Source organism: Cervus canadensis, chromosome 20 (assembly GCF_019320065.1).
Source record: "Cervus canadensis isolate Bull #8, Minnesota chromosome 20, ASM1932006v1, whole genome shotgun sequence".
Classification (NCBI taxonomy): domain Eukaryota; kingdom Metazoa; phylum Chordata; class Mammalia; order Artiodactyla; family Cervidae; genus Cervus; species Cervus canadensis.
In genome coordinates, this window is record NC_057405.1 from 28,340,391 (window position 1) to 28,367,163 (window position 26,773).

The window sequence follows — 26,773 nt, forward strand, 5'->3', positions numbered from 1 at the left end:
GGTGCACAACTTCGTGACTTTCAATATTTAAATGATTTATACACTGAAGAAAACAAATTCCAAAATGAAAGAAATTCCTGTTTTTTTGTGATAAACTTCGATTTCCCTTTAATTCTAGAATAAGAAACAGCTATTCAAGTTGAAATGAATAATCCTAATACATGTACATGAAAAACCCAGAAATATATAGTCACAGAAATATTAATACTTATGGATGTATATCAGATTAGAGAGACAGAACTAGTTACTTTAAAAGGCTTTTTGAAGTCTTGTTTTTTCACTTTTATGTCCTTAATTCCTCTAGGATTTGTTTTTATGCATGGTATCAGATAGAGACTCAATTTCATGTTTTTCAATATGGGCAAATAATCGCCCTGGTATTATTTGTGAAGCAGTTCATTCTCTCCCCACCAGTGTGAAATCCCGCCTTTGTCATACCCTAAGATAACAGGGGCACAGATCTGTTCTCAGGGCTCTGTCGTCTGTTCCACTGGCTGTGTACCTACCCCTGCATCAGTCCCACGCTGCAGTGATTACTGTTTCTTTATTCTTGTTATCTAAAAAGGCAATATTCTTCACAAATGTTTTGGATATGCTTGACCTTCTTAATTCTTTCAGATAAATTTTAGTATCAGCCCATCAAATACAATTTTTAAAATCCTTTTGAGATTTTGATTATAATTGCACTGAATCAGTTATTCTCAACTGGAGGCAGCTTTGGCCCCAGGGGATGTTTGACAGTGTCTGTGGGCATTTTTGGTTCTCACAAAAGGAAAGGATGTAGTCTAATAGCATCTAGTGGGTAGAGACCAGAGATGATGCTAAACACACTACACTGCACAGGACAATCCCAGCCACAAAGAATTATCGGGCTTAAAATGTCAATGGTGCCAAGCTTGAGGAGCCCGCCACTAAATTATGCAATTTGGAGATGACTGATACTTATATTTTTGAGTATTTCAGTAAAAATATATTCTGATCTTATAGCCAGCCATCTTGCTAAAACTTACTTCTAATATGTCTGTAGATCTTTCTTAAGTTTTCTGTATGAAAATCCTTTCATCTTTAAATAAATTTATTTTGTCCATTTGCAAAAATAAAGCATGGATCTGTTTATATATGAAGTATAGTCCGTTTTCTTAAATCACCAAATCCCATTGTTCATTCAGTTCAGTTCACAAAGGAGCCATTGTCATTTTAGTGGTAAAGCAGCATGGTTCACCCATTATAGTTACAATTTGGAAGTTCAAGTCTAATTCAGTACATGCTATGTTTTAAATATAAGATGTAGAATTCAGCAGTTGATTTAAACTGTGTCATGAGCTGATTCACTGTCTTGTGTCTTTTGTGGGGGCACACTGAATTGCCCTAAAGGAAGAAATCTGTAAGTTATGTCCTGTTTGAGCTTTAGGATTATTGAATATTATGATTAAAGTGACAGGTCTCAAAGGTGTGCCCTGTAGGTACTTGCTGTTTCAGTGCGAGATTTCACAAGGCTTTCATATGAGCCTCATTTTAATAAGATGAAAGTGGCCATAAGCTTGACTTTGCATAGCTCCTTTGAGGGAGTTTAGGACATACACAATTAAATTTAATGTATCATAATTTATCTTTGTAATTTAAAGGACCATGGCTATTTGTTTTAATACACCTACCTTCAGGAAAAAAACAAGTAAAGCAAGGAAAAATTAGAACTGATGTAAGATCACTTTAAAGATTAGTCATTGTTACAACCTCGCCACTGTACAGGTTCTTTCTGTTTCTGTTTTTATAAAAAGTAGTCTGTGGCTAGGTCATCATAGTTTATTAAGTGTTTAAAACAAAACAATACATAAAGATAGCTTTATTAAGACATAGTGCACATACCATAGAAATCACACATTTTAAGTGTATAACTCCAGTGGTTTTTAGCATGTTCAGTTTTGAGGCCACCACCATAATTAACACAAGAACATTTTCATCCCTCACAGAATTCGGTGCCCGCTGGGAATGACTCCCCGCCCCCTCGAACCGTACTCGCGGCCCTGGCCACCACCAGTCCCTCACTCTGTCTGTGGGTGTGCATACTCTGAACGTCTCATATACACGGAATCACACAATGTGTGGTTTTCTGTTACTAGCTGCTTTCACTTAGCATGACATTTTCAAGGGTCTTTTTATGAAACTACGTGCATCGACTTCATTTCTTTTTATTGCTGTGTAATTTTCCATTGTATGGTTATACTACATTTTCCATTCATTGATTGATGAGCATTTCTATCATTTCTGTTTGTTGGCTTTGATAAAGTTTATGTGAATGTTCATAAATATGCCCTTGTTTAAAAAGATTAGATCTTTCCAGTTCTAATTTTACTCTCAAATATCATGTTTTATTACTTACAAATAATCTGGTAGTAATCATTGTCTAGAATATGAAATAAACTTTGTTTATAACTGTCTTTCAGTTTAAAGGAATGGAGATTGGTGGTGAATAGGTATTTGACCACTCTGTTTTTAGTACACAAACTTAAATTCATTCTGTTTGGAATTGCTTTTTATAAAACAGGTATTTGGTGCTTGAAAAATTGAAGAAAGAAGAAGCTGACCGAATTCATATATTCAGTTCTTTTTTCTATAAACGCCTTAATCAGAGGGAGAGGAGAAATCTTCATGAAACTACTAATCTATCGTAAGTCAAGCTTTTTAAAAATATTTAATAGATGTAGTAGGTCACTTAAATTTAACTTAGGAAAAAATCACTTGTTTATATTAAAGCAACTGTTTTCCTTCTATTCTGTTAGCAAAATTTATATAGCTTATAATATTTAAAACCCAAAGAATACCTGGGATTCGTAAAGGTTTTAGGTCTAATATGTCGATCAGTGTTTTCCAAATATATCTGAAAGTTTAAAAAAGGAAAATTACTTGAATAATTATTTAATCTTGAAAGTTATTAAATACCAATCGCTCTGTTTTACCCTGCATGTTCCATCTGTAGTATCTAACAGTGGAACCTGTGAATCTGTAATATTAATAAGTTCTTTGGATAATAATTCTCAGACAAGTTAAGGGAACAGTATTCTACATATGATCCCTGAGTTATTTATAATGCCTTTCCATATAGTGAGTGCATCCAGCTCTAATACTTGCTGGTAATTGGTTAGAAGATACTCACAGAGAGTCCATTTTTGTTATCAGTGCTATTAAGTGTCTTGAATTGATGGCTGTTGTGTATAATATAAATTTTCTACTATTTCAGTGATGTCTAATTTTGTATCTTAGAGTTTATGGTGAAAGAAAGAAAGTGAAAGTCGCTCAGTAGTGTCCAACTCTTTGTGACCCCATGGAATATACAGTCCATGAAATTCTCCAGGCCAGAATACTGGAGTGGGTAGCCTTTCCCTTCTCCAGGGGATCTTCCCAATCCAGGGTTCAAACCCAGGTCTCCTGTATTGCAGGTGAATTCTTTACCAGCTGAGCTACCAGGGAAGCCCAAGAATCCTGGAGTGGGTAGCCTATCCCTTCTCCAGGGGAACTTCCCGACCCAGGAATTGAACCAGGGTCTCCTGCATTGCAGGCAAATTCTTTACCAGCGGAGCTATCAGGGAAGCCCAGAGTTGATGGTAGTGGTTGGTTTTGACCAGTGCTGATAATCTGTCCTGTTTTATCTACTATAAAATAGTGTTCACTTCTCCTGCTCTCTTCACCTTAGTTCTTATAGGTCACAGTCTGATACGCACTCAGTATTTATGCTAAAACCAGTTCCGCAACAATAAGCACCCTAGTAAGTAATAGTAGAAATTAAAGAATCTCTTTCTTCCAGATTCATTGATAGTCAGTTTCACATCTTCCCAGCTCCATCTCAGATATTCTGCTTTCTTTTCACATCTTGTTAAATCCTCTTATACAGCTGTTTGATCTGTTCACATCTTAATCTCTGTAATGTATAAATTGCTGCATATAGGCTGACAACACTGGAAACATTTCAGAAGCTTGATAGTTTCCCTCTTGTCTTATAGAATACAGCAGAAGCGACATGGAAGAGTAAAAACATGGACCCGGCATGTAGATATTTTTGAGAAGGATTTTATTTTTGTACCCCTTAATGAAGCGTGAGTAACAATTTCCTTCATGTAAATGTGATGGCAATTTTTAGAAAATATGTTTATGAGGTGAATAATTCATCCAGTTTTAAACTTCTTTCTGAAATTTGTTGTATATGTTGATACTTAAATTCCTTATTTTATGGAAATTAATATACTTTTTCAGTGAATCATGTAAGATATGTAACTTTACAAGCACTCAATAAGAAATCTTCCTAATTTCATTTTATTCATTGATGTAGAATAATGTCATCTTTTAAAAATGGTACTTGTGGTCTAGCAGACATCCTATAGAAAAGACTACCTTGTACGGAATGGTGATTAGGTCACACAGAAGAATTTGGATTTTTAGTTTATAAAATACACTTCAACTCAACCAAAATGAAGAGAAGGTGGCTGGATTTATGTCATTTGCTCACTGAAAGCCATGTTGACTACCTGAAGCTATTTCCTAAGTAAATAGAGGTGGTAAACATTTTGTCTTATTCTCACCCAGTGACTAGAGAGGCATAGATGTATAGGTTAGTATTATTATACAATTTAAACTTGAGAGTTTCTGTGTTTCATTTTCTACTTGTCCTGCCCTCCAGCCAAAGACCTCCAGGAATACTCTCGTAATTGGGCAGCATGGGTTTACTACTTGCATTAAGGGAGAACATACACCATGGCTGACCATGACTCCTCTAAGTAAAAATGTGATTGCAAGAGACAGTAACAGAATTTAGGCTTTGTTTTGGTGGTTTGAGGGAAGGTCTAAGGAAGCAGTGGTTTGTTTGGATGAAGAAGTCAGTCGGCTCAGTCGCCCAGTTGTGTCCAACTCTTTGAGACCCCGTGCACTGAAGCACGCCAGGCCTCCTGTCGATCACCAACTCTCAGAGTTTACTCAAACTCATGTCCATTGAGTCAGTGATGCCATCCAACCATCTTATCCTCTGTCGTCCCATTCTCCTCCCGCCTTCAATCTTTCCCAACATCAGGTCTTTTCCAATGAGTGAGCTCTTCGCATCATCATCAGGTGGCCAAAATATTGGAGTTTCAGCTTCAACATCAGTCCTTCCAATGAATATTCAGGACTGACTTCCTTTAGGATGGACTGTTTGGATCTCCTTGCAGTTCAAGAGACTCTGAAGAGTCTTCTCCAACACCACAATTCAAAATCATCAATTCTTTGGTGCTCAGCCTTCTTTATAGTCCAACTCTCACATCCATACATGACTACTGGAAAAACCATAGCTTTGACTAGATGGACCTTTGTTGGTAAAGTAATGTCTCTGCTTTTTAATTGCTGTCTAGGTTGATCATAACTTTTCTTCCGAGGAGCAAGCATCTTTTTATTTCATGGCTTCAATCACCATCTGCAGTGATTTTGGAGCCCCAGAAAATAAAGTCTTTCACTGTTTGCATTGTTTCCCCATCTATTTGCCATGAAGTGATGGGACCAGATGCCGTGATCTTAGTTTTCTGAGTGTTGAGTTTTAAGCCAACTTTTTCACTCTTCTCTTTCACTTTCATCAAGAGACTCTTTAGTTCTTCTTCGCTTTCTGCCATAAAGGTGGTGTCATCTGCATATCTGAGGTTATTTGTATTTCTCCCGGCAGTCTTGATTCCAGCTTGAGCTTCATCCAGCCCAGCGATTCTCATGATGTACTCTGCATATAAGTTAAAATAAGCAGGGTGACAATATACAACCTTGACGTGCTCCTTTCCCTATTTGGAACCAGTCTGTTATGTCCAGTTCTAACTGTTGCTTCCTGATCTGCATCCAGATTTCTCAAGAGGCAGGTCAGGTGGTCTGATAATTTTCCACAGTTTGTTGTGATCCACAGAGTCAAAGGCTTCGGTACAGTCAATAAAGCAGAAGCAGATGTTTTTCTGGAACTCTTTTGCTTTTTCGATGATCCATCGGATGTTGGCAATTTGATCTCTGGTTCCTCTGCCTTTTCTAAATCCAGCTTGAACATCTGGAAGTTCACGGTTCATGTACTGTTGAAGCCTGGCTTGGAGAATTTTGAACATTTCTTTCCTAGTGTGTGAGATGAGTGCAATTGTACAGTAGTTTGAGCATTCTTTGGCATTGCCTTTCTTAGGGATTGGAATGAAAACTGACCTTTTCCAGTCCTGTGGCCACTGCTGAGTTTTCCATATTTGCTGGCATATTGAGTGCAGCACTTTCACAGCATCATCTTTTAGGTTTTGTAATAGCACAACTGGAATTCCATCACCTCCACTAGCTTTGTTCGTAGTGATGCTTCTTAAGGCCCACTTTACTTCACATTCCAGGATGTCTGGCTCTAGGTGAGTGATCACACCATCATGATTATCTGGGTTGTGAAGATCTTTTTTATACAGTTCTTCTGTGTATTCTTGCCACCTCTTCTTAATATCTTCTGCTTTTGTTAGGTCCATACCATTTCTGTCCTTTATTGTGCCCATCTTTGCATGAATGTTCCCTTGGTATCTTTAATTTTTCTGAAGAGATCTCTAGTCTTTCCCATTCTATTGTTTTGCTCTATTTTTTTATTGATCACTGAGGAAGGCTTTCTTATCTCTCCTTGCTGTTCTTTGGAACTCTGCATTCAAATGGGTATATCTTTCCTTTTCTCCTTTGCCTTTCACTTCTCTTCTTTTCACAGCTATTTGTAAGGCCTCCTCAGACAACCATTTTGCCTTTCTGCCTTTATTTTCCTTGGGGATGGTCTTGATCCCTGTCTCTTGTACAATGTCATGAACCTCCATCCATAGTTCTTCAGGCACTCTGTCTAACAAATAATCCCTTGAATCTATTTGTCACTTCCAGTGTATAATCATAAGGGATTTGATTTAGGTCATACCTGAAAGGTCTAGTGGTTTCCCCACTTTCTTCAATTTAAGTCTGAATTTGGCAATAAGGAGTTCATGATCTGAGCCATGTCAGCTCCCAGTCTTGTTTTTGCTGACTGTATAGAGCTTCTGCATCTTTGGCTGCAAAGAATATAATCAATCTGATTTCAGTATTGACCACCTGGTGATGTCCATGTGTAGAGTCTTCTCTTGTGTTGTTGGAAGAGGGTATTTGCTATGACCAGTTCATTCTCTTGGCAGAACTCTTATTAGCTTTTGCTCTACTTCATTCTGTACTCCAAGGCCAAATTTGCCTGTTACTCCAGGTATCTCTTGACTTCTTAACTTTTGCATTCCAGTCTCCCATAATGAAAAGGACATCTTTTTGGGGTATTAGTTCTTGAAGGTCTTGTAGGTCTTCATAGAACTGTTCAACTTCTTCAGCATTACTGATTGGGGCATAGACTTGGATTACTGTTATATTGAATGGTTTGCCTTGGAAACTAACAGAGATCATTCTGTCGTTTTTGAGATTGCATCCAAGTACTGCATTTCAGACTCTTGTTGTCTATGATGGCTACTTCATTTCTTCTGAGGATTCTTGCCCACAGTAGTAGATATAATGGTCATGTGAGTTAAATTCACCCATTACAGTCCATTTTAGTTTGTTTGCTAGTGTCGATGTTCACTCTTGCCATCTCCTGTTTGACCACTTCCAATTTGCCTTGATTCATGGACCTAACCTTCTAGGTTCTAATGCAGTATTTCTCTTTATAGCTTCGGAGTTTACTTCCATCACCAGTCACATCCACAACTGGATGTTGTTTTTGCTTTGGCTGTGTCTCTTCATTCTTTCTGGAGTTATTTCTCCATTGATCTCCTGTAGCATATTGGGCACCTACCCACCTGGGGAGTTCATCTTTCAGTGTCCTATCATTTTGCCTTTTCATACTGTTCATGGGGTTCTCAAGGCAAGAATACTGAAGTGGTTTGCCATTCCCTTCTGCAGTGGACCATGTTTTGTCACAACTCTCCACCATGACCCATCTGTCTTGGGTGACCCTACTCGGCATGGTTCATAGTTTCACTGAGTTAGACATGGCTGTGGTCCATGTGATTAGATTGGTTAGTTTTCTGTGATTGTGGTTTTCAGTCTGTCTGTCCTCTGATGGAGAAGGATAAGAGGCTAATGGAAGCTTCCTGATGGGAGAGACTGACTGATGGGGAAACAGGGTCTTGTTCTGATGGGCGGGGCCATACTCAGTAAATCTTTATTCCAATTTTCTGTTGCTGGGTGGGGCTGTGTTCCCTCCCTGTTATTTACCTAGGCCCACACTTTGGTGGAGGTAATGATGATAATGGCGACCTCCTTCAGAAAGTCCCATGCCTATACTGCTACACTCAGTGCCCCCAACCCTGCAGCAGGCCACCCCTGACCCGTGCCTCTGCCAGAGGCTCCTGAAGACTCAGGGCAGGTCTGGGCTGCTCTTGTGGGGTCACTGCTCCTTTCTTCTGGGTCCTGGTGTGCACAAAGTTCTGTTTGTGTCCTCCAAGAGTCTGTTTCCCCTGCCCTATGTAAGTTCTGGTGGCTCTATGGTGGCGTTAATGGCGGCCTTCTCCAAGGAGGGCTTATGCAATACCCAGGTCTGCTGCACCCAGAGCCCCTGCCCCTGCGGCAGGCCACTGCTTACCTGTACCTCTGCAGGAAACACTCAAACACAGTTCTGTCTCAGTCTCTGTGGGGTCTCTGGGTCCTGGTGTACACAAGGTATGTTTGAGCCCTCTGAGCATCTCTTGTGGGTATGGGGTTTGATTCTAAAGGTGATTTCACCTACCATCTTGCTGGGGCTTCTCCTTTGCCCTTGGACATGGGGTATCTCCTCACAGCCACTCCAGCAGCATGCATTCACTCATTTAGCAAAAAGATATTTGGTATTTTGAAGGGTTGCATTGTGACCTTATATTTGTCTCTGGTAAGACAATTATGAAATGACCTTGCTTTGTCTCATTTTTATCATGGCTGCAGAGTAACTTTGTCTGAGGTTGGTGTTTTATAAGATTTTTAATGTCGAATAAGCCTGTCTGTGGCAAGCTAGCTTCTGAATGTTCTCTTTTTCTCACTATAAAAAAACATTTACTCTGTAGTATAGTCAGATTCTTTCATTTAAAATCATGCTTTAATTATAACACCTTTTATGATTTCTAATTAGCCCAGCCAAAGATAGGTAGATTAGGTTAAAACTAGACTGGTTATGACTGTAAAGTCCAACCTCTTCAAAATGATTTGAGTCAAACATAGTATCATAGTATCAGTAAAATGTAAAACTAAGTTTAAAACTGATCTTTATAATTTCTTCATTTTCCTCAAAATTAGATTTCTTGACATTAATTTGTCATATCAAATAGCAAATGAGCTGCCCACTTGGTAAAAGGGAGGGATATTTGTCATGGGAAGCCATTTGTCAGAAATTAATTATAAAAATTTAAAATAACAACATAATTGGAGGCACATGTAATTTAGTAATAGAGGCAAATCCTTAGTCAACGGTATCTGATGTGGATAGACACTATGTTTAGTGCTTTGTGTCATCTTGGTTGTCTTGGTGAAAGGTAGAGAGTGAATTAGTTGTGTTCCTCAGGATAACTGTGCTGTTTGTAGGTGGAAGAATAACCTCCAGATCATGAGGGCTTTTTTTTTTTAAGAGATAAAACTAACTATATAGGCTGCCCTGTATTCGTCATCTATTTTAATTTTCCTGGTGGTCATAATTTCTTTAAGCTATAAGTTGATAAGATATTTGTTTAAAATTATAGTAATTGACAAGGAGCAGAAATTTGATGTTTGAACCTAAATCAAACATCAAATTAAACTAAGTGAAATTGCCCGTTTTAGCCATGGCTCTCACTAATGGCTTAAGGTCAAGGTATCTGCCATTAAAAGGGATCATAAAAGCAAAACTCTGGTTCTTAGAGGTTGAAAGTGAGGTCAGATGTATCCAATTCAGCTTTCTCTTTACAGCTAGGTGAAGGAAGATTTTTTTTTTCCAAGTTATTAGATGAGGCAACAGAAAAACTATGGCTCATCCATATTGTCATAGCTGAAATATGTTTATAACTGTGATAGACTTCGGTTTCAGCTGTAGCTTGAGAATCACTATGCTATACCACATTTAATCAACTTTTAAAGTACATTTTTTCACTTTATAACCTTTCTGAAGTTGAGATGTGACTTAGTATCAGCTGTGTCTTTGGGTTGATGAAGTGAGGAAGACGGTGTGCACTCTTCTCCCAGCCTGGCCTGACCTAAGTCCATACGGTCCTGAGGATTAATAATTAAGAAGAGGAGAGAAGCATTTCTCCATCTGGATTTTCAGTACTGAGGATGAAGGCAGCCTCTGTGAACTTTTCTACTTGTTGTGTCTAATGAAGAGACATACAGTGCTTCTTAGTATTACCTTGAGGGGATTTAATATTTTGCATAAATAGAACATGCAATAACTTCTGTCTGGGTCAGCATTCATTTTTCATACAGCCAATATCTACTGAACACCATACTCTATGACAAATATTGTGCTCAGCTAATAAATTATCTGACATCTTTAGCCTGTTCATTGGAGTGGGTTGCCATTCCCTTCTCCAGGGAATCTTCCCAACCCAGGGATCAAACCTGGTTCTCCTGCATTACAGGCAGATTGTTTACTGTCTGAGCCACCAGGTTCAGTGTTATGTGACTCTTTCACATAACACTGTGCCTAGCAAATAGTAAGCCCTTAATAAAATTAATTAGATTAATGAATATTAGCCACTTTTAGCTGTATAGTTTCTTACTCATAGCTTATATCCTACTGTCAGGAACTATGATGATACCTGAATTCAACTTTAGCTGGAATCCTACTGATACTTCTGTACTGATAATTAGACTAGATACATTATTTCAATTTAGTGTATTTTATTTAAGTAGAGTATGAGACAAGAATAATATTTTCAGTATTAAGAAATCCCTACCTTATTAATTCCTAATAAGTTTTATTAGTAGCTATTAATACCTAATATTAATACTTAATAATACCTAGTTAATATTAACCAAGCTTCCCTGATAGATTGTTTGGCAAAGAGTCTGCCTGCAATGCAGGAGTCTCCGGTTCGATTCCTGGGTCGGGAAGATCCACTGGAGAAGGGATAGGCTACCCATTCCAGTATTCTTGGGCTTCCCTGATGGCTCAGCTAGTAAAGAATACTGCAATGCATGAGACTTAGATTCGATCCCTGGGTTGGGAAGATCCCCTGCAGAAGGGAAAGACTACCCACTCAAGCATTCTGGCCTTGAGAATTCCATGGACTGTCTAGTCCATGGGGTCACAAAGAGTCGGACACAACTGAGCAACTTTCACTCATTCACTCACCTTATTAATAAGAAAAACAGATGAAAAGTTTTTTAAAAACTATTATGTACAATATTTAGAAAATGTTCAAACTTATAAAGTCTAATTAATTAGTTAGACTTCTGAAGATATTTTAATGTTGCTGGTTTATTACCCTTGGCATAAATAGAACAAAGGAAAGGTAAATGGTAATGATGAATTGCAGTGATATAATTTACATTTTGTTAAATTGCCTGGAAAACGATGAATTTTTCATTCCAAAAACAAATTGTTCAAAGGATTGTTTGCAAAAGTGAATGCAGGCTAAGTAATTCTGACAAAAATTATGTTGTTTTTGAATAGACATTATATTCTGTTAATGAATCAGTGAGTCTTCAGACAAGTAGATTAATTTAAGAATTGAAAAAATTGGGCATTCTTAATAAATTTGTTTACAGAAGATTTTTTAAAAAATATTTTAATATTTATTGCCAAATATAATAAAGTTTTCTAATAATATATTCAGTAGTTTCATTTGTTTTTTACAGTGCACACTGGTTTTTGGCCGTTGTTTGTTTCCCTGGTTTGGAAAAACCAAAGTATGAACCTAATCCTCATTACCATGAAAATACAGTCACGCAAAAAAGTTCACCTGTAGAGGACAGTTGTATTTCTTCTCCTTCACCCAGTGAAATGGACAATTGTTCACAAAACTCTGCTGCCAAGCCTGTAATTAAGAAGATGCTAAACAGAAAGCATTGCATAGCTGTAATTGATTCAAATAATGAACAGGAAGAAAGTGACCCTCGTTATCGGAGAAACATAAGCAGTGTGAAATGTAGTCTGAAAAAAATAAATCATACTGCAAGTGAAAATGAAGACTTGAATAAAGGAGAACCCGCATGCCAGCAATTTGTTGATAGGACTGAAAGTGAGGATGGCCTACAGAATGAATATTTAAGTTCTATGCACCATACAGGTACGTCACCAAATGTTTCAGAAACCAAAGAGTGCAGAGTAAGTTGGAGGTTTTAGATATAGGATTAAAATTTCAGGGTGCACTTTTTCTTAAAGTCAGGTTTATTGTATAATTTACTGACAGTAACATTCACTCATGAATATAGCTCAGTGAGCTTTGATAAATGTATATAGTCATGTAATCATTACAGCAATCAAGATTTAGAACCTTGCCATTACTCAAAACAGTTCTCTTGTGCCCCCTTAATAGTGAGTCTCCTACCCTCATCCTTACAAAGAGTACAGTTTTAAAATTATAGTACAAGGTCTGCATTTTCCATTTGTAGGAACTTGTTTTTATTTTGTAGGAAATTTACTTATTCAGCATAAACAGTGGTTGCACAATCTTAAATCTATAAGGCAAATTAGTTTGATCTTCTCAATTTACAGATGGGCAAATTGAGATCAAGAGGCAAAAATTAAAGCTTTTTCCTCCAAATAGTTGTTGACATTGAAATTAAAGGTCAGCTCCTGTTCTCACTCTCTTTCATGGTTTTCAGGGGAAAGAAGGGCACTGGTCCAACCTCTGCTTTTTTATTTCCCTTCAGTTCTAACAGATTGTGTCTTTCCTTGAATCAGGTCCATATTGCTAGCACTTACTCTGGAAATCTAAGGTTTCTCTTCAAATACTTAAATTTTTTTATCAGGTCAACTGCAGAATTTCCACTTCAACCTCAAAGTATAATAGTCCACTTTGTGAACTGTAGTATGCTATGTATATAGGATAGCAAACTTAATAAACTATGAATAGATTTAATACATTCTCTTTGGAGGAAAAAACTCAGTATAAGACACAGGAGAAATTATGTGACCTCAGAAAGAACCTTTAAGCTGTGAATGCTGAACATATATGTGTGGTGCTTCTCCCAGCCTGTGTCGTCTTAGTCAATCGGAAAGCTGTTGCTGTGCTCTTAGAAAATATCTGTTGTTTGACATTCTCAGCTGCACAAAGCTGATATTAGGCCTATGAATATTGGTCTTTGTGCCTTTTAGGGGGTATAAGATAAGAGGCAAAAGGGGGGAATTTAGCAGGTAAAGCAAAAAAGTACATCAAAACCAAGCAGATAAGTGCAGTTGACCCTTGAACAGCATGGGGTTTAGGGGTGCTGACCCTCTGACAGTCAAAATCCACCTCTGACTGTATCACAATCAGCCATTTGTGTCATACCACAGTTCCACATCCACAGATTCACATCCGTGCATTCAGCCAGCCTCGGACTGTGCAGTAGTGTACTAACCTCTTTCTTGGGAGAAAAAAAATCCATGTGTAAGTGGACCAGTGCAGTTCAAATCTGTGCTGTTCAAGGGTCAACAGTACTTATTTTTTTGCTCACTTTCTAATATATTTCATCAGGGAGGAAATGGAATGAAGAAAGGCAAAATAGGTAGTCACCAAGTCACTGTAATTTTTTTTCAGTTTTAGTATTTTAATACTTGAATAGAAGAAAAAAGTAATAAAAGGCATTGAATAGCTACATTAATTAACATTTTGCTACACTGAAAGCATTGCGTAGATGGGCATTCTGAAGATTAAGCCTTCAAGGCATGTGCACTGTTTTTCACCACCTTTGAACAAAAGTCCTGCCAGTTAGTACATGAGAAGATGCTGGATATTGTTGGCCATGAGGGAAATATAAGTCAAAGCCACAAGCCTACAGAGTGGATTAATGGCTGCTTGAGCCTTTCTATAGAGCATGGCTTGAAAGTCCGATTCCAACAGGTGTTGGTGAGGATGTGGGGAAATTGAAAACTTTGTATATTATTAACGTAGGAAGGTAAAATGCTACAGCTTGCTTTGGAAGACAGTTTGACAGTTCCTTAAAAAGTTAAGACATAAAGCTATGATATGATCCAGCAGTTCCACTCCTAGATAAATACCCAAGAGAAATAAAAACATATGTCCACACAAAAACTTGGGCATGAACAATTATAGCAGCATTATTCACAACAGTCAAAAGGTAGAAACAACCCAGATGTTCAATAGATGGATAATGAAAACATGATATGTCTATTTAATGGAATATTATTAGGCCATAAAAAGAAATGAAGTAGTGATACACATTACAAATGGATGAAACTGAGAACATGTTAAGTTGAAGTAGTCACAGAATACCACATATTAATGTGATTCTATTTGTATTAAATCTCCCAAACAGAAAGCCTATATAAGAGTGGATTAATGGTTGCTTAAGGCTGCTTGGGGGTTGGAGAGGAATATGGGTAAAAGGGAGTGATAGCTAAAGGGTTTAGAGGTTTGTTTTTGCTTGTTTGTTTTGAGATTTGAAACATTTTGAAAATGTTTTAAAATTGACTCTGGTGATGGTTGCACACAATGTGTAAATATACCAAAAACGTACACTTTAAGGGGGTGAATTGTATGGTATGTGAATTATATCTCTATAGAACATTTTTTAAGTTCCTTTTTGATCAATAATTTCATATAGTTTAATATGAATTCAAGTTAAAAAATGAATTAAAATGCATGACTTAGAGCAATGAGACAAAGCCTTAGGGCTTCCTTTGTATACACAAATCCCAGAAATTCCTAGGAAGTGCCCTTTCCTACAAGTTAGTGTTCTAGTTGAGAAGTAACCGGTTGAATTTGAGTATATGTCCCAGTGAATCCTTTAGTTTGCTCTTTCAATATCTGTTTATTCTTCTTTGAAAGATTATAGTTTGTGCTTTTTTTTTTTAAGTATGTGTGTAACTATATCAATTATCTTTAAAGGTAATTAATTTAACATTACTGTGTGTGATACACTGGTGTTTTTCTATCCTTTTTTAATGTTTATCTTAATCCAGTGATGATAGTGTCCCACAGTTCCCTAGAATGGGCTTGTATTTTTTTAAGGAATGAAGTCTCATTTTTCATCAGATGTTTTCAAGGCATCACTCACCCAAAAGAACATTGAATAGCCTCAGAGAGGATGGTTTAAGCAGTCTATGCTATATAAAATTATGACATCAAAATTTAAGAAGAGGAGAGCTTTGTAAAAATTTTTTGTGATTATGATTTGTATCTTATTGATCCATTTCTGTTTGGTCTGATAGTTGACAGGATTTAAATGAAGCATTTTAGGTAGTTTAAACATAATTTAACCACTGAACACATATAGTCACAAGTGACTTCGATGTAGGTTGACATGCTACAGGTAATAAGTAGAATTGTATCTTGACACAGGGATTGGGTTTTTAAGATCAACTGTAGGAAAGTAATAATGTCTGTTATTACTTTGATTTGCTGTTTTTTCAGTTGGGTACTATTTGAAATAGTTGTCTTGCGATGTATGGTATCAATACATGAACAATATGTATGTTTAAACTCTAGAATCACACTTGGTTCGGCATCTTCAGATGATCTCACTGTGTGAGAACCTCAGGGACTGGGACTGGTTGAGAGAATTGCTGATTGAGTTACTGCCCCTCAATTTATACTAGAGCATTTGTTCACTGGACGGAATGACTGAAGAAACTGACTACTGTTTACTTTTCTCTCTCTTTTACAATGCGCGTGCATTTTCATTTGTATAAAGTTCATGTTTATTTGACACAATTTCTAGGTAGAAGGTATAGTTAAGAATATTTTGCTACTAAAACAACTTGATTATAATTACTAATTCTGAATTACCTATGGATTTAGACAAATTTTACTTAAATACAGGTATTTTAGCTTAGAAACATTAAAATACAGATTTTTAAAAAGATAAATTGTAAAGGTTATTCTTTGCATAATAAAAGGATTAATCATAGGGCTTTATTATTTTAAATAGTATTTTTTTGATCACAACATTTAAACTTAATATATGTTAAATATATCTTTTCGGGAGCACTTTTATCCTGTTATCTTCCCATCTTGTCTTGCTTAATAATATTAGTATTCTTAATGCTCTTTTAATAACTCATACTAAAATAAGTTAAATCCTGTCAAAAAACCTTGAAGTCATGCTTTTAAAAACTTGGAAATGGTATGCTCTATAGTAAACAATATTTGTATATTTGGCATCAAAGTTCCTGACTCAGTTTTCATTATTTTTTGTAAGTCTTCTCTTTCTTTAAGCTTAATCATTGATTTTTAAGGATTTGGATTCTTGAAAAAGACCTTTAAAATAATTCTTTTCAGGTATTTCTGTGAGTCATTTATTTTCATACCTACATTGGCTTGTGTTGTTTTATTTTATTGAAAAATCTTATGAATATAACCAAACATGAAGGAAAAATGTGCCAAGTTGACCTTATCCATAAATACTAATATGATGATTATTTTCATTTTTGTATTTTTAAAAAATTATTTGTGCAAAAGCAAGCCCATCTTACTATGTTTTAATCATTTTTTAAGATTTATACAATTTTCCATATTTTCACAATTTTAATTTCTCACATGTACACAGTATTTCATTTTATGTTCTATATTTGCTGAGTATTCCTGTTATTTAACAGTTGAGTTATTTTCAAACTATTGCAGCTTCTGTTATTAAAGATATCTAGCATACCTAGCACAAAATCTTTATTTATAGACATGTATTTAAATATACATAAATTTTAATAATAGAATTGATACCTAGTTTTTAATGTTTAATGAATTTTGGGTCTGAGTAGTAGAAACAGCTGTGTAAATAGAATGACAATCCAGGTTTTTAAAAAAGTAACTTATTTTGTATTTGTGATATTACATGCTAAGACAAATTTTATATTTGTAATTACTATATAATTGCTACCATCAGTTTTAAGATCATATACTATTAAGTTATGTACATATTCTTTTTAAGAATTATGTAATATTTCTTATTGATACAGATGGTTTAAGCAAAATAAGACTAAACTACAGTGATGAATCAGCTGAAGGTAGTAAAATGCTTGAAGATGAATTTGTCGACTTCTCAGAAGATCAGGATAACCAGGTGAAACCTAATGTTTAGCAAGTAGTTCCAATATTTTATATCATTAAAAGTTTTTCTTTGGATTCCTCTGCAGTTCCTTCAGGATTGAGTGACTCAACATTTTCTAAAGTCTGATCACCTAATTAGAGATATATTTTTTACATGTTTGCCACAAGGATTTTTATCCTCAGTGGTGCTATTTTATTATTAGTTATTTAGATTTTATAGCTTCAATACTAACAGTAGGCTGTCTTTCATAGGATGATAGCAGTGATGATGGACTCCTTGCTGATGACAACTGCAGTTCAGAAATAGGACAGTGGCATTTAAAGCCTACTATCTGTAAACAGTAAGCATTTACTGTATATCTTGTAAACTACTTGGTGACTTTTATTCACATGCTCTCTTAGAATAAAATATTAACCATACTGTTGTAATATAAACAAGCACTTAAGCAAAAGTCACAAAGGCTTTCAGAATCAGTGAGGAAAACCTGGGTCATGCCCAATGTTGGGATTGAGTTGGGGAGAATGGAAATCTTTTCAGTTCTCCATTTGCCCACTTTCCGTCTCTGTGCAAGTGCATAGAGAGCCACTATTCCTTTTGGATATGTAGTGATTTGAAGCAGGAAAGGACAAAAGAATTTTCATTCAGATCCACGTTGGTAACATGGGAGTTGGAGTTTACACTCGTTCCATAGCCACTGTGTGGAGGCTGTAGAGTGACTCAGGGCAGTGCTAAGATGCGTGATCCGGGGAACCTCACATTGAGAGTGAGTCTGTTTTGGTTCTCAGAAGTACATATTCTGAGATCTCTCCAGACTTCAGTGATGAAGTACCTGTTTCTAGACTTAATCTGTTTTTGACTTTTTGTAGGAAATCTTGTCTGAGATTCTAGTAACAGCATTTGAAAAGCAAATGTTAATATAAAGGAAGACATAGAGACCTAGAGTAGTTAAAAGATTTTCTCCGAATCCCATAAAATGTTAGCCAGGAAGAACCTAGGTCTTTAATCATTTCAGGACCTTCTGTACTACATTAAACACGCTCACATACTTAGGTTTAAGAGCAAAATTCTGAAAGTTAAGTGTTTTCTTTATAGTAAGTGTTCTAAAGTGGAATCTTGCCAAAAACAGTGGATTCCAAGCTAATTCTTTTATATGAAGATTACCTGTTTTGTTATTTAAATTATCAGTAGATTTTTTAAATGGGATTATCTTTCTTCTACTTTTGTGTGGTCTCACTTTTGGTACTTTGGAACAGGGAATGTTCAAATTTTCAAAATTGCTTTGATTTTGTACTAAATTTTGAAGTATTTTTAGGAACTAGCTATGGAACTTTGGTGAAATAAGTTCATAACTTAGGTATGGCTAAATTATTACTCTATAATTAAGTATTTAATATAATCCTGGGTAGTTAAGTATTAAGGTGTTTTTGCCTAAAAGGTTTATATCTCCCCTCCATTTTATTGTTAATGTACATCTTTTTATGCCTCTTAAACATTAAAAAATATTAATATTTGGTCATTTCAGACCTTGTATCCTACTGATGGACTCACTCAGAGGCCCTTCTCGGTCAAATGTTGTCAAAATTCTAAGAGAGTAAGTTCAAAACTCTACCTGTACTTTGCATTCTGGTGGGGATGAGGAAGTATGTGTATTTATATGTATGTATGTGTTCTTACTATATACATATCATTGCAGGTATTTAGAGGTGGAATGGGAAGTTAAAAAAGGAAGCAAAAGAAGTTTTTCCAAAGATGTTATGAAAGGCTCTAATCCAAAAGTACCGCAGCAAAACAACTTCAGTGACTGTGGCGTGTATGTGTTGCAGTATGTGGAGAGCTTTTTTGAGGTGGGTTTCAGTTGGTTGGATCTGACTTAATAAAATGGTGTTTTTGATCTTACGTTAGTGTAAAAAAAACACAATAATCAAATATTTTGGAGAGATTGAAAACTGCTGTTTCAAAAATTATTCCAGGGAGCAGAAACTCATAAATCGGAGAATATTTAAGACATAAAAAAGACTGTTCTCCGTGTAATACGAATCCACTCACTTCTATCAGTGATCAGCTCTTCTTCTCTACTGGCTTTTTTGGCCTTAAGAAATCTCTGCCATGATTCAGGCTCTATCTTTTTACCTTCTTTTCTCCCCTTCACAAATGTGTTTCTGGACACATATTTATAGTCGTTGTCTTCCATTTCCACAAATCCTACTTGCTTCTGAAATCTGTAAAATCTGGCTTGACCCTCACCTTTATACTGAAATTGTTCCTGGCCTCCCAGCACCATTGACACTGAGCATTCCTTCCTCATAACACACTCTTTTGACTTTACCGTGCATACCTGTCTTGGATATTCTTTACAGTTTATCTCGACTTCTTCCTTTTCTTCATCCCCCAGCCATTTGTGCCGTAAGTTATGTAAATTCCATCACTCAGTGTCACTCATGCTGAGTTCTTTAACCCTGTGCCACTTTCTTAGTTCAGTTCACTAGCATCACTATTCCACAGTGCTGTACCAACCTCTGGCTAGGCCTCCTTTTTTTTTTTTTTAATTTATTTATTTTATTTGGAGGCTAATTACAGTATTGTAGTGGTTTTTGCCATACATTGACATGAATCAGCCATGGATTTACATGTGCTCCCCATCCTAAACCCCCTCCCACCTCCCTCCCCATCCCATCCCTCAGGGTCATCCCAGTGCACCGGCTCTGAGCACCCTGTCTCATGCATTGAACCTGGACTGGCGATCTGTTTCACATATGATAATACACATGTTTCCATGCTATTCTCTCAAATCATCCCACCCTTGCCTTCTCCTACAGAGTCCAAAAGACTGTCTATACATCTGTGTCTCTTTTGCTGCCTCGAATATAGGGTCATCATTACCATCTTTCTAAATTCCATATATATGTGTTTAGTATACTTTTTAAAATTTTTTTTAAATTTATTTATTTTTAATTGGAGGATAATTGCTTTACAAAAGCTCCCTGTGTTGTACGGCAGCTTCCCACTAGCTATCTATTTTAAACATGGTAGTGTATATATGTCAGTGCTCTTGCTCAATTCGTCTTGCCGTATCCTTCCCCTGCTGTGTCCACAAGTTCATTCTCTACATCTGCGTTTCTATTCTTCCCCTGCAGATAGATTCGTCAGATTCCATATATGTGCGTTAAATATACGATATTTGTTTTTCTTCTTCTGCCTTCCTTCACTCTGTATAATAAGCTCTAGGTTCATCCACCTCAGTTCAACTGACTAAAATTTATTCCTTTTTATGGCTAATATTCCATTGTGTATATATACCACAGCTTGTTTATCCATTCATCTTTGAATGGACATCTAGGCTGCTTCCATGTCCTGCCTGTTGTAAATAGTGCTACACTGAACATTGGGGTACATGTGTCCTTTTGAACTATGGTTTTCTAAGGGTACATGCCCAGGAGTGGGATTGCTGGGTCATGTGGTCGTTTTACTCCTTGTTTTATAAGAAATCTCCATACTGCTCTCCACAGTGGCTGTATCAGTTCACTTCCCACCAACAGTGCAAGAGGGTTCCCTTTTCTCTATATCCTCTCCAGCGTTTATTGTTTGTAGACTTTTTGATGATGGCCATTCTGACTGGTGTGAGGTATATCTCATTGTAGTTTTAATTTGCATTTCCCTAATAATGAGTGACGTTGAACATCTTTTCATGTGTTTGTTGGCCATCTATATGTCTTCTTTGGAGAAACGTGTTTAGGTCTTCTGCCAATTTCTTGATTAGGTTGTTTGTTTTTCTGATACTGAAATGCATGAGTTGCTTGTATATTTTGGAGGTTAATCCTTTGTCAGTTTGCAGTTGTTTTCTCTCATTCTGAGGGCTGTCTTTTCATTTTGTTTATAATTTCCTTTGCTGTGCAAATGCTTTTAAGTTTAATTCAGTCCCATTTATTTGTTTTTATTTCCATTACTCTGGGAGGTGGGTCAAAGGGGATCTTGCTCTGATTTACGTCAAAGAGCATGGCGGCTATGTTTTCCTCTTAAGAGTGTTATAGTTTCTGCCCTTACATTTTGTTCTTTAATCTATTTTGAGTTTATTTTGGGGTATGATGTTAGAAAGTGTTCTACTTTCATTATTTTACGTGTAGCTTGCTGGGCCTCTTGCTGTGTTTTTTTCCCAGTTGTTTTCCCAAAACCCAAATTTAATCATGTTACTTTTCTGCTTTAAATCTTATAATGGCTTCCTGGTGCTCTTGAGTTAAAACACTGGAATCCTTCACATGGCCTGCATGTTCTAACTCCTGTCCAAGCTTCTAGCCTTCTTTCTACCCTTCTCACTCCAGCATTCTGTGTACCATCTACCTGAATGTCATTTCAGGATCTCATATTCTGTCTCGTCTCCAGACATTGATGCCTGTTTCCCTCCCTGGAATATTCTTCCCTGTTGCTTCCATCATTCCTTATTTGACTAATTCCTACTCATCCTTTAGGTCTTAGCATAAACATCACTTTTTGATATTGTGCTATGCCCTTAGGTATGTATTCTCATAGGACTCTCTGCTTCTCCTGTCTTAATACCTGTCACATCCACTGTTTTAATTGTTGAGTTATCTGTCTAGACTGGGGTCAGCAATCCTTTTCATGACGGGCCAGGTCATAAATATTTTAGGTTCTGTGGCCATACGGTCTCTGCTCTCCATTCTGCTATTGTGCATGAAAGAAAGCATTCGTAGACAGCATGTAGATGAGTTACTGTGGCTATGTTCCAATAAGGCTTTATTTACAAAAACAGGCAGTAGGCAGAATTTGACCCACTAGCTGTAGTTTGCTCACCCCTGATCTGTAAGCGGAAATTGTCTTACATCTCCAGTGCCTAGCAAAATGCCTGGCATGTTACCGATTTTTTTTCATTTCTACTCTGGAATGCTTTTGTCATTGAAACTAAAATATTACTTATTATAAGTTTCTAATGTGCATTTAATATTTTTATTTTCAGAATCCAATTCTCAATTTTGAATTACCAATGAATCTGGCAAACTGGTTTCCTCCCCCAAGAATGAGAACAAAAAGAGAAGAAATCCGAAACATAATTCTGAAGCTACAGGAAGATCAGAGCAAAGAGAAGAAGAAGCATAAGGACGCTTACTCAACAGAAACGTCTTTAGGTGAAGGAGCAGAACAGTGCGTCAACAGCATCTCAGATTGACTGTTTCCGATGCTTGTCAGTATTGTCTTCAGAACTGAGTGACTTTCAACTTTGGGTATAGACAGTAAAGAACTGAAATGCTCACTACTCAGAGTGATTTGGAAATGTTAATGATTGTATAAATGTCATATAATTAATTTCCAATGGAGTATGTATTAAGTAAAAGTCTGTAAATATGTTAATGAGGCCAATTTTTCCAGCATTTATAATTATTTTTTTCACTTGTTAGGAAGCTTTTGTTATGTATTTTCTGTTAATAGTACTTAAAACTGCAACTTCTAAACACAAATAAATAAAAAGAAAATATTTATAGGAGGAAATGATTAATTTGATATTCTTTAGTGAAATTAAATTCTTTAGTGGGTGTGCTATATTTCATGGGAATATTCGAGTATCTATGATGATCTTTTCACTTTTGCATTTGTTTTAAAATAAAATGTAAAAATAAGATTAAATTGAAGGCATTTTGAACAAGAAAGACATCTTCATATGCTTGTATAGCAGGAAAAAAAATAACAGGTTTTTTTTTTTAACCCGGATACTTCCTTGTGTTTGGAGAACTTGGCCCCAAAAGTATAATAAATATTTCTAATTTTACTCAATTATTTAAGAAGAAGCCAGTCAAAGAAAAATAACTTTGAATTATACTGCTACGTAAAAACTATATCATATGTTATTGTGAAGTACCTTTCTGAAGATATCAAAAACTCAGGTTAAAACTATTTTGGTAAGTACAGCTTGAATTTCAAATATCCCATGTTACCTTCCTATATTACAGTTTAAAGTATCTACAATCTGTGTGATATAGTTAACTGATAAACATTTTTAACCTGTGAACACAGAAATTTAAATAGGAATTTACTATTTTTTGTAATGACTTTTGCTATTTTTTCATTGCTCATTTTGTTCTTGTTATTTTGATATACAAAATACCAGACTTTTTGCACCTGAGTTTTTTAGTGAAAATTATTTTTACATGTAAAAAGTACTATCTTTAATCAGTTGCATACTGCAGAAAATAATAGTCTTATCTTGAAATCCCCTTTAAAAACACTAAAATGTGGTGGTGGTGGTGACACATTTACAGTTCATGTAGGAATCTTGCATATACCTGCTGAAACTATTATTTTCAAATGAAATGTTACACATTCTTTCAAATTAACTTTGAGACTTGAAATTATATATTTGAAAAGTCATCTTTTTTGTTAAATAATTTAAAAAGCACATATAGCAAACATAGTTGAGAATAAAAGAAAGACCATTTTTAATCAGCAGTTACTTTATTTTTAATCTGGCCGTTTCTGGCATTGCAACCCACATTTTAGGCTAATTTATTGAATTTAACAAAGTCCATGGATGTGTTTGGGGTGGATTTGGGGTGTTGTTAACAACAACCAAAAAAATAGAAAAAATCTGCTTTATACACACTCATTAAAGGAAAAATTAAAATGTTAAGTTTCAGGAACATCACCATTAGTGTTATTGATTATGGACTTGTTACTTTGAACTATCTTAACATTTTTATTTGTGATTATATTATTACTTTTTAAGGAATACCCTAGAGCTCTTAACTCAGATATGAAAAGACAAGTTTATTATTTACTGAATATGGACCAAGAAAGAAATTTTTTTAAAAACCTCATGGCAGTACGCAAAACTGGCATTTTTTTTTTTACTGTACTGTGTTAGAATTTATGGTACTGAAAGAACTATTCTAAAATGCTTGTTTTTGTTTCAGTTTCTAATGATTACATTTTGCACTCTTAATTTTTGAAAAGATAAAAAAATAACCTGTCCCATGGGCCAATTCAGTCCATCATGTTTTGACATGAGAAATACAGATATGTCTGTCAACTTTCTAGAGGCAGAGTATCCAGCTGTTTGATCATATTTCTCCCACCCTGTATAAAATTCTATATTTAAAAGTTATGCTAGCTAATGACTTTGCTTTGGAGACAAATCTTTGGAGACTGCCAGGTTGAGCTCCAAAATTAGAGTTGAGAATCTTTGGTGTGTATGCACATTTACTTGCTAATTGTGTGCCCTGGTACTTCTACATGTAGTTTATAGTGGGTATCAACCTTTTAAAATGTATTATTAGTACTCAGAAGTCGTGAAGCAGAATTTTAAAGCTTAGAGGTTTGTTACTAGATGCTGAAACTGCATGACAGTATCTGGTGTCTTAACTAATTAGATAGATTTGTTGTATTTGTTTTCTTGTTGGATAGAATAACATTTAATCATTTTTAGAAGGGTTTTAGATTACTTGACATAAAATTTGTATGTGTCTTAGCTCTTGGTAGTTTACGAGCAAAGTTGGCATTCAACTAGTCCTTTTCCTTTGATGTTGCTAAGACAGCTGAAAACTTAATAGTGTTATTTCAGGTTCACATAAACCTAAATCAGTTAAGCATAGTAACCTGTGCTTAAATTATTAGTTAATTAAATGTAGGCGGTTTTATTTGAAAGGATGAAATAATTATCTAAATTATATCTTGTTTATGTCACCAAAATGAATTTCATATTTTTCTCTTTAAAAAACTATGATCTCTGAGAACTGTAAGATACAAAAACGAATGTTTTAATTTCCCAGAAGTTAAAAATTATAATTAAAGTCTCAGAAAATTCACTGAAGAGGAAGAATAAAGAATATATTTTAATATATATGATCAAGAGTTGGTGGTGTAAAGCTTACTGGGATGTAGTAATAGAAAGGATAATTTAGTTAGACAAAACCCATCAGAGATGAGGCTGTGTGGTACTGTGTGTGTAGAAGAGGTGCAGACAGCAGGGTGGCTCTGAGAAGAAAGCAGAAGGAGGAGATTATTGGGGAAGGAGACCACAGACTCTAGCCAGGGACCATCAATGGAGAGCTGACCACTGAATGGACAGAGGCAGACCATAGAAGGAAACGTAACCTACTGAACAATGTTCTAAAATACTCCAGCAAGACTTTCTGGTACATTTGTCATTTCACTACTCCCAAGAAGAAGTAAAACAGTTACGAAAACTGTGCTTCAAAACTTAAATTTAACCACAGAGGAAGTATTGGTTGATCAAGTGGAAGAAATGTACACCTTGGGGAAAATAGGCCCCCCATCTTAATTCTGAAAAGCCAGATGAAGAAATAGTGGTAGAATGCCCTGAACTATTAAGGAAATCAGAGGGCAGTGCACTTAGAGGAAAGTACCACAGATCATAGTCTGAAACAGAAAAAAGTTAAAAGCTTAGAGGTCTTCACTGTCTTTATCACAGCAGTCATGCCATACTTACTGTAGATTATAGCGAGGAACATATTATCCAAAACAAGGATTTTCCAGAAATGTGCAAAGGATCAATATATGTCCCTAACATCTTTCAAGTTGCTGGTCCCAAAGGTAATAAGGCTTGCCTGCATTTTCTTCTCTCAAATGCTTTAAGATACCACTTTACACCTACCTCCCAAATTCTGATTAAGAACTTGATAGGTAAAGTTAATAAATTCCTGTTACTAAACTTTGCAGAATTATAAAGAAATTAAAGTACTCAAAGGTTAGAGACCATCAGATACCTTGTTTTTCAAAAGGCGCAAAGTAGATTCTGCAAATTACAAGAACATCAACTCTTGATAAGATTCTAAAGTGGATTTATTAAATGGATGATTTGTGAACTCTTAATGTTCACCAGGAGTTACGAGTTGTAACTCCTGAGTTGTTTGTAACCAGAGTTGTTTAGCATTTTAACTAGGATTCTGAACTTGTCTGTCAATCTGTAGAATGCAGCCAGACTAACAATTCTCAAAGTGTGTTTGCTAACTCTAGTTTTGAGAGAGAGAAGTTCTGTGGTTGAATAAGTTTAGAAAAATTTTGAAACAAATTTAGCAGGTTTCTTGGAGCCAATATGCAGAATGATTAAACAAGGAAAATACAGAACACAGTATACTAAATTCAGAATTTGACCATATCCTCTTTCTCTTCTCCTGCACTGGTTCTCTAAACTTCCTTATAAATACTAGCCATCAGAAGACAGAATTAACTATTTGGGGTGTTTGTGAACTGAACTTTATGAGAAGATGTTTTTGAGACTTATCTGAGGCTGGTTATTTTTTTACATTTTATTTTATTAATACTTGGGTATACGATTTGGAAACTTGAAAATAAATGACTAGTGTCTTGGGGAAATGAAGTTTTATGTGAATCATTCTTGGGGAAATGAAGTTTCATGTGAATCATTCTTTTATAATTATCATTAAAAAATTACAGACCTAACTCTTTATATATAAAGTGGATTCTTCTAGAGAAAACAGATTTGATGATTGTAATTTTTATAAGTCATCAAACTTCCTAAACTCATTCATACACAAGTAGAGATTGTGTAAAAAGATGAAAGTGAGCTGAAAGATTATCTGGAGGCTCTTCCTTCTGTTTACATCTGAATCACTTAACTGCA

At 35.7% G+C, this 26,773-nt stretch overlaps 1 protein-coding gene across 9 annotated transcripts in view; it reads left to right on the forward strand.

Annotated features, from left to right (window-relative positions):
- Positions 1-26,505, forward strand: part of SENP6 (SUMO specific peptidase 6) — a 133,059-nt gene extending 106,554 nt beyond the window's left edge. For all 9 annotated transcript variants that reach the window (XM_043439585.1, XM_043439587.1, XM_043439588.1 and 6 more), the window contains 8 exons: positions 2,546-2,668; positions 3,999-4,091; positions 11,812-12,242; positions 17,075-17,178; positions 17,418-17,506; positions 18,689-18,757; positions 18,860-19,010; positions 22,136-26,505. In XM_043439585.1, coding sequence (XP_043295520.1) covers positions 2,546-2,668; positions 3,999-4,091; positions 11,812-12,242; positions 17,075-17,178; positions 17,418-17,506; positions 18,689-18,757; positions 18,860-19,010; positions 22,136-22,345 — 1,270 coding nt within the window. In that variant the 3' untranslated portion in view covers positions 22,346-26,505. The remainder of the gene's footprint in view (positions 1-2,545; positions 2,669-3,998; positions 4,092-11,811; positions 12,243-17,074; positions 17,179-17,417; positions 17,507-18,688; positions 18,758-18,859; positions 19,011-22,135) is intronic.
- Positions 26,506-26,773: the final 268 nt, after the last annotated feature.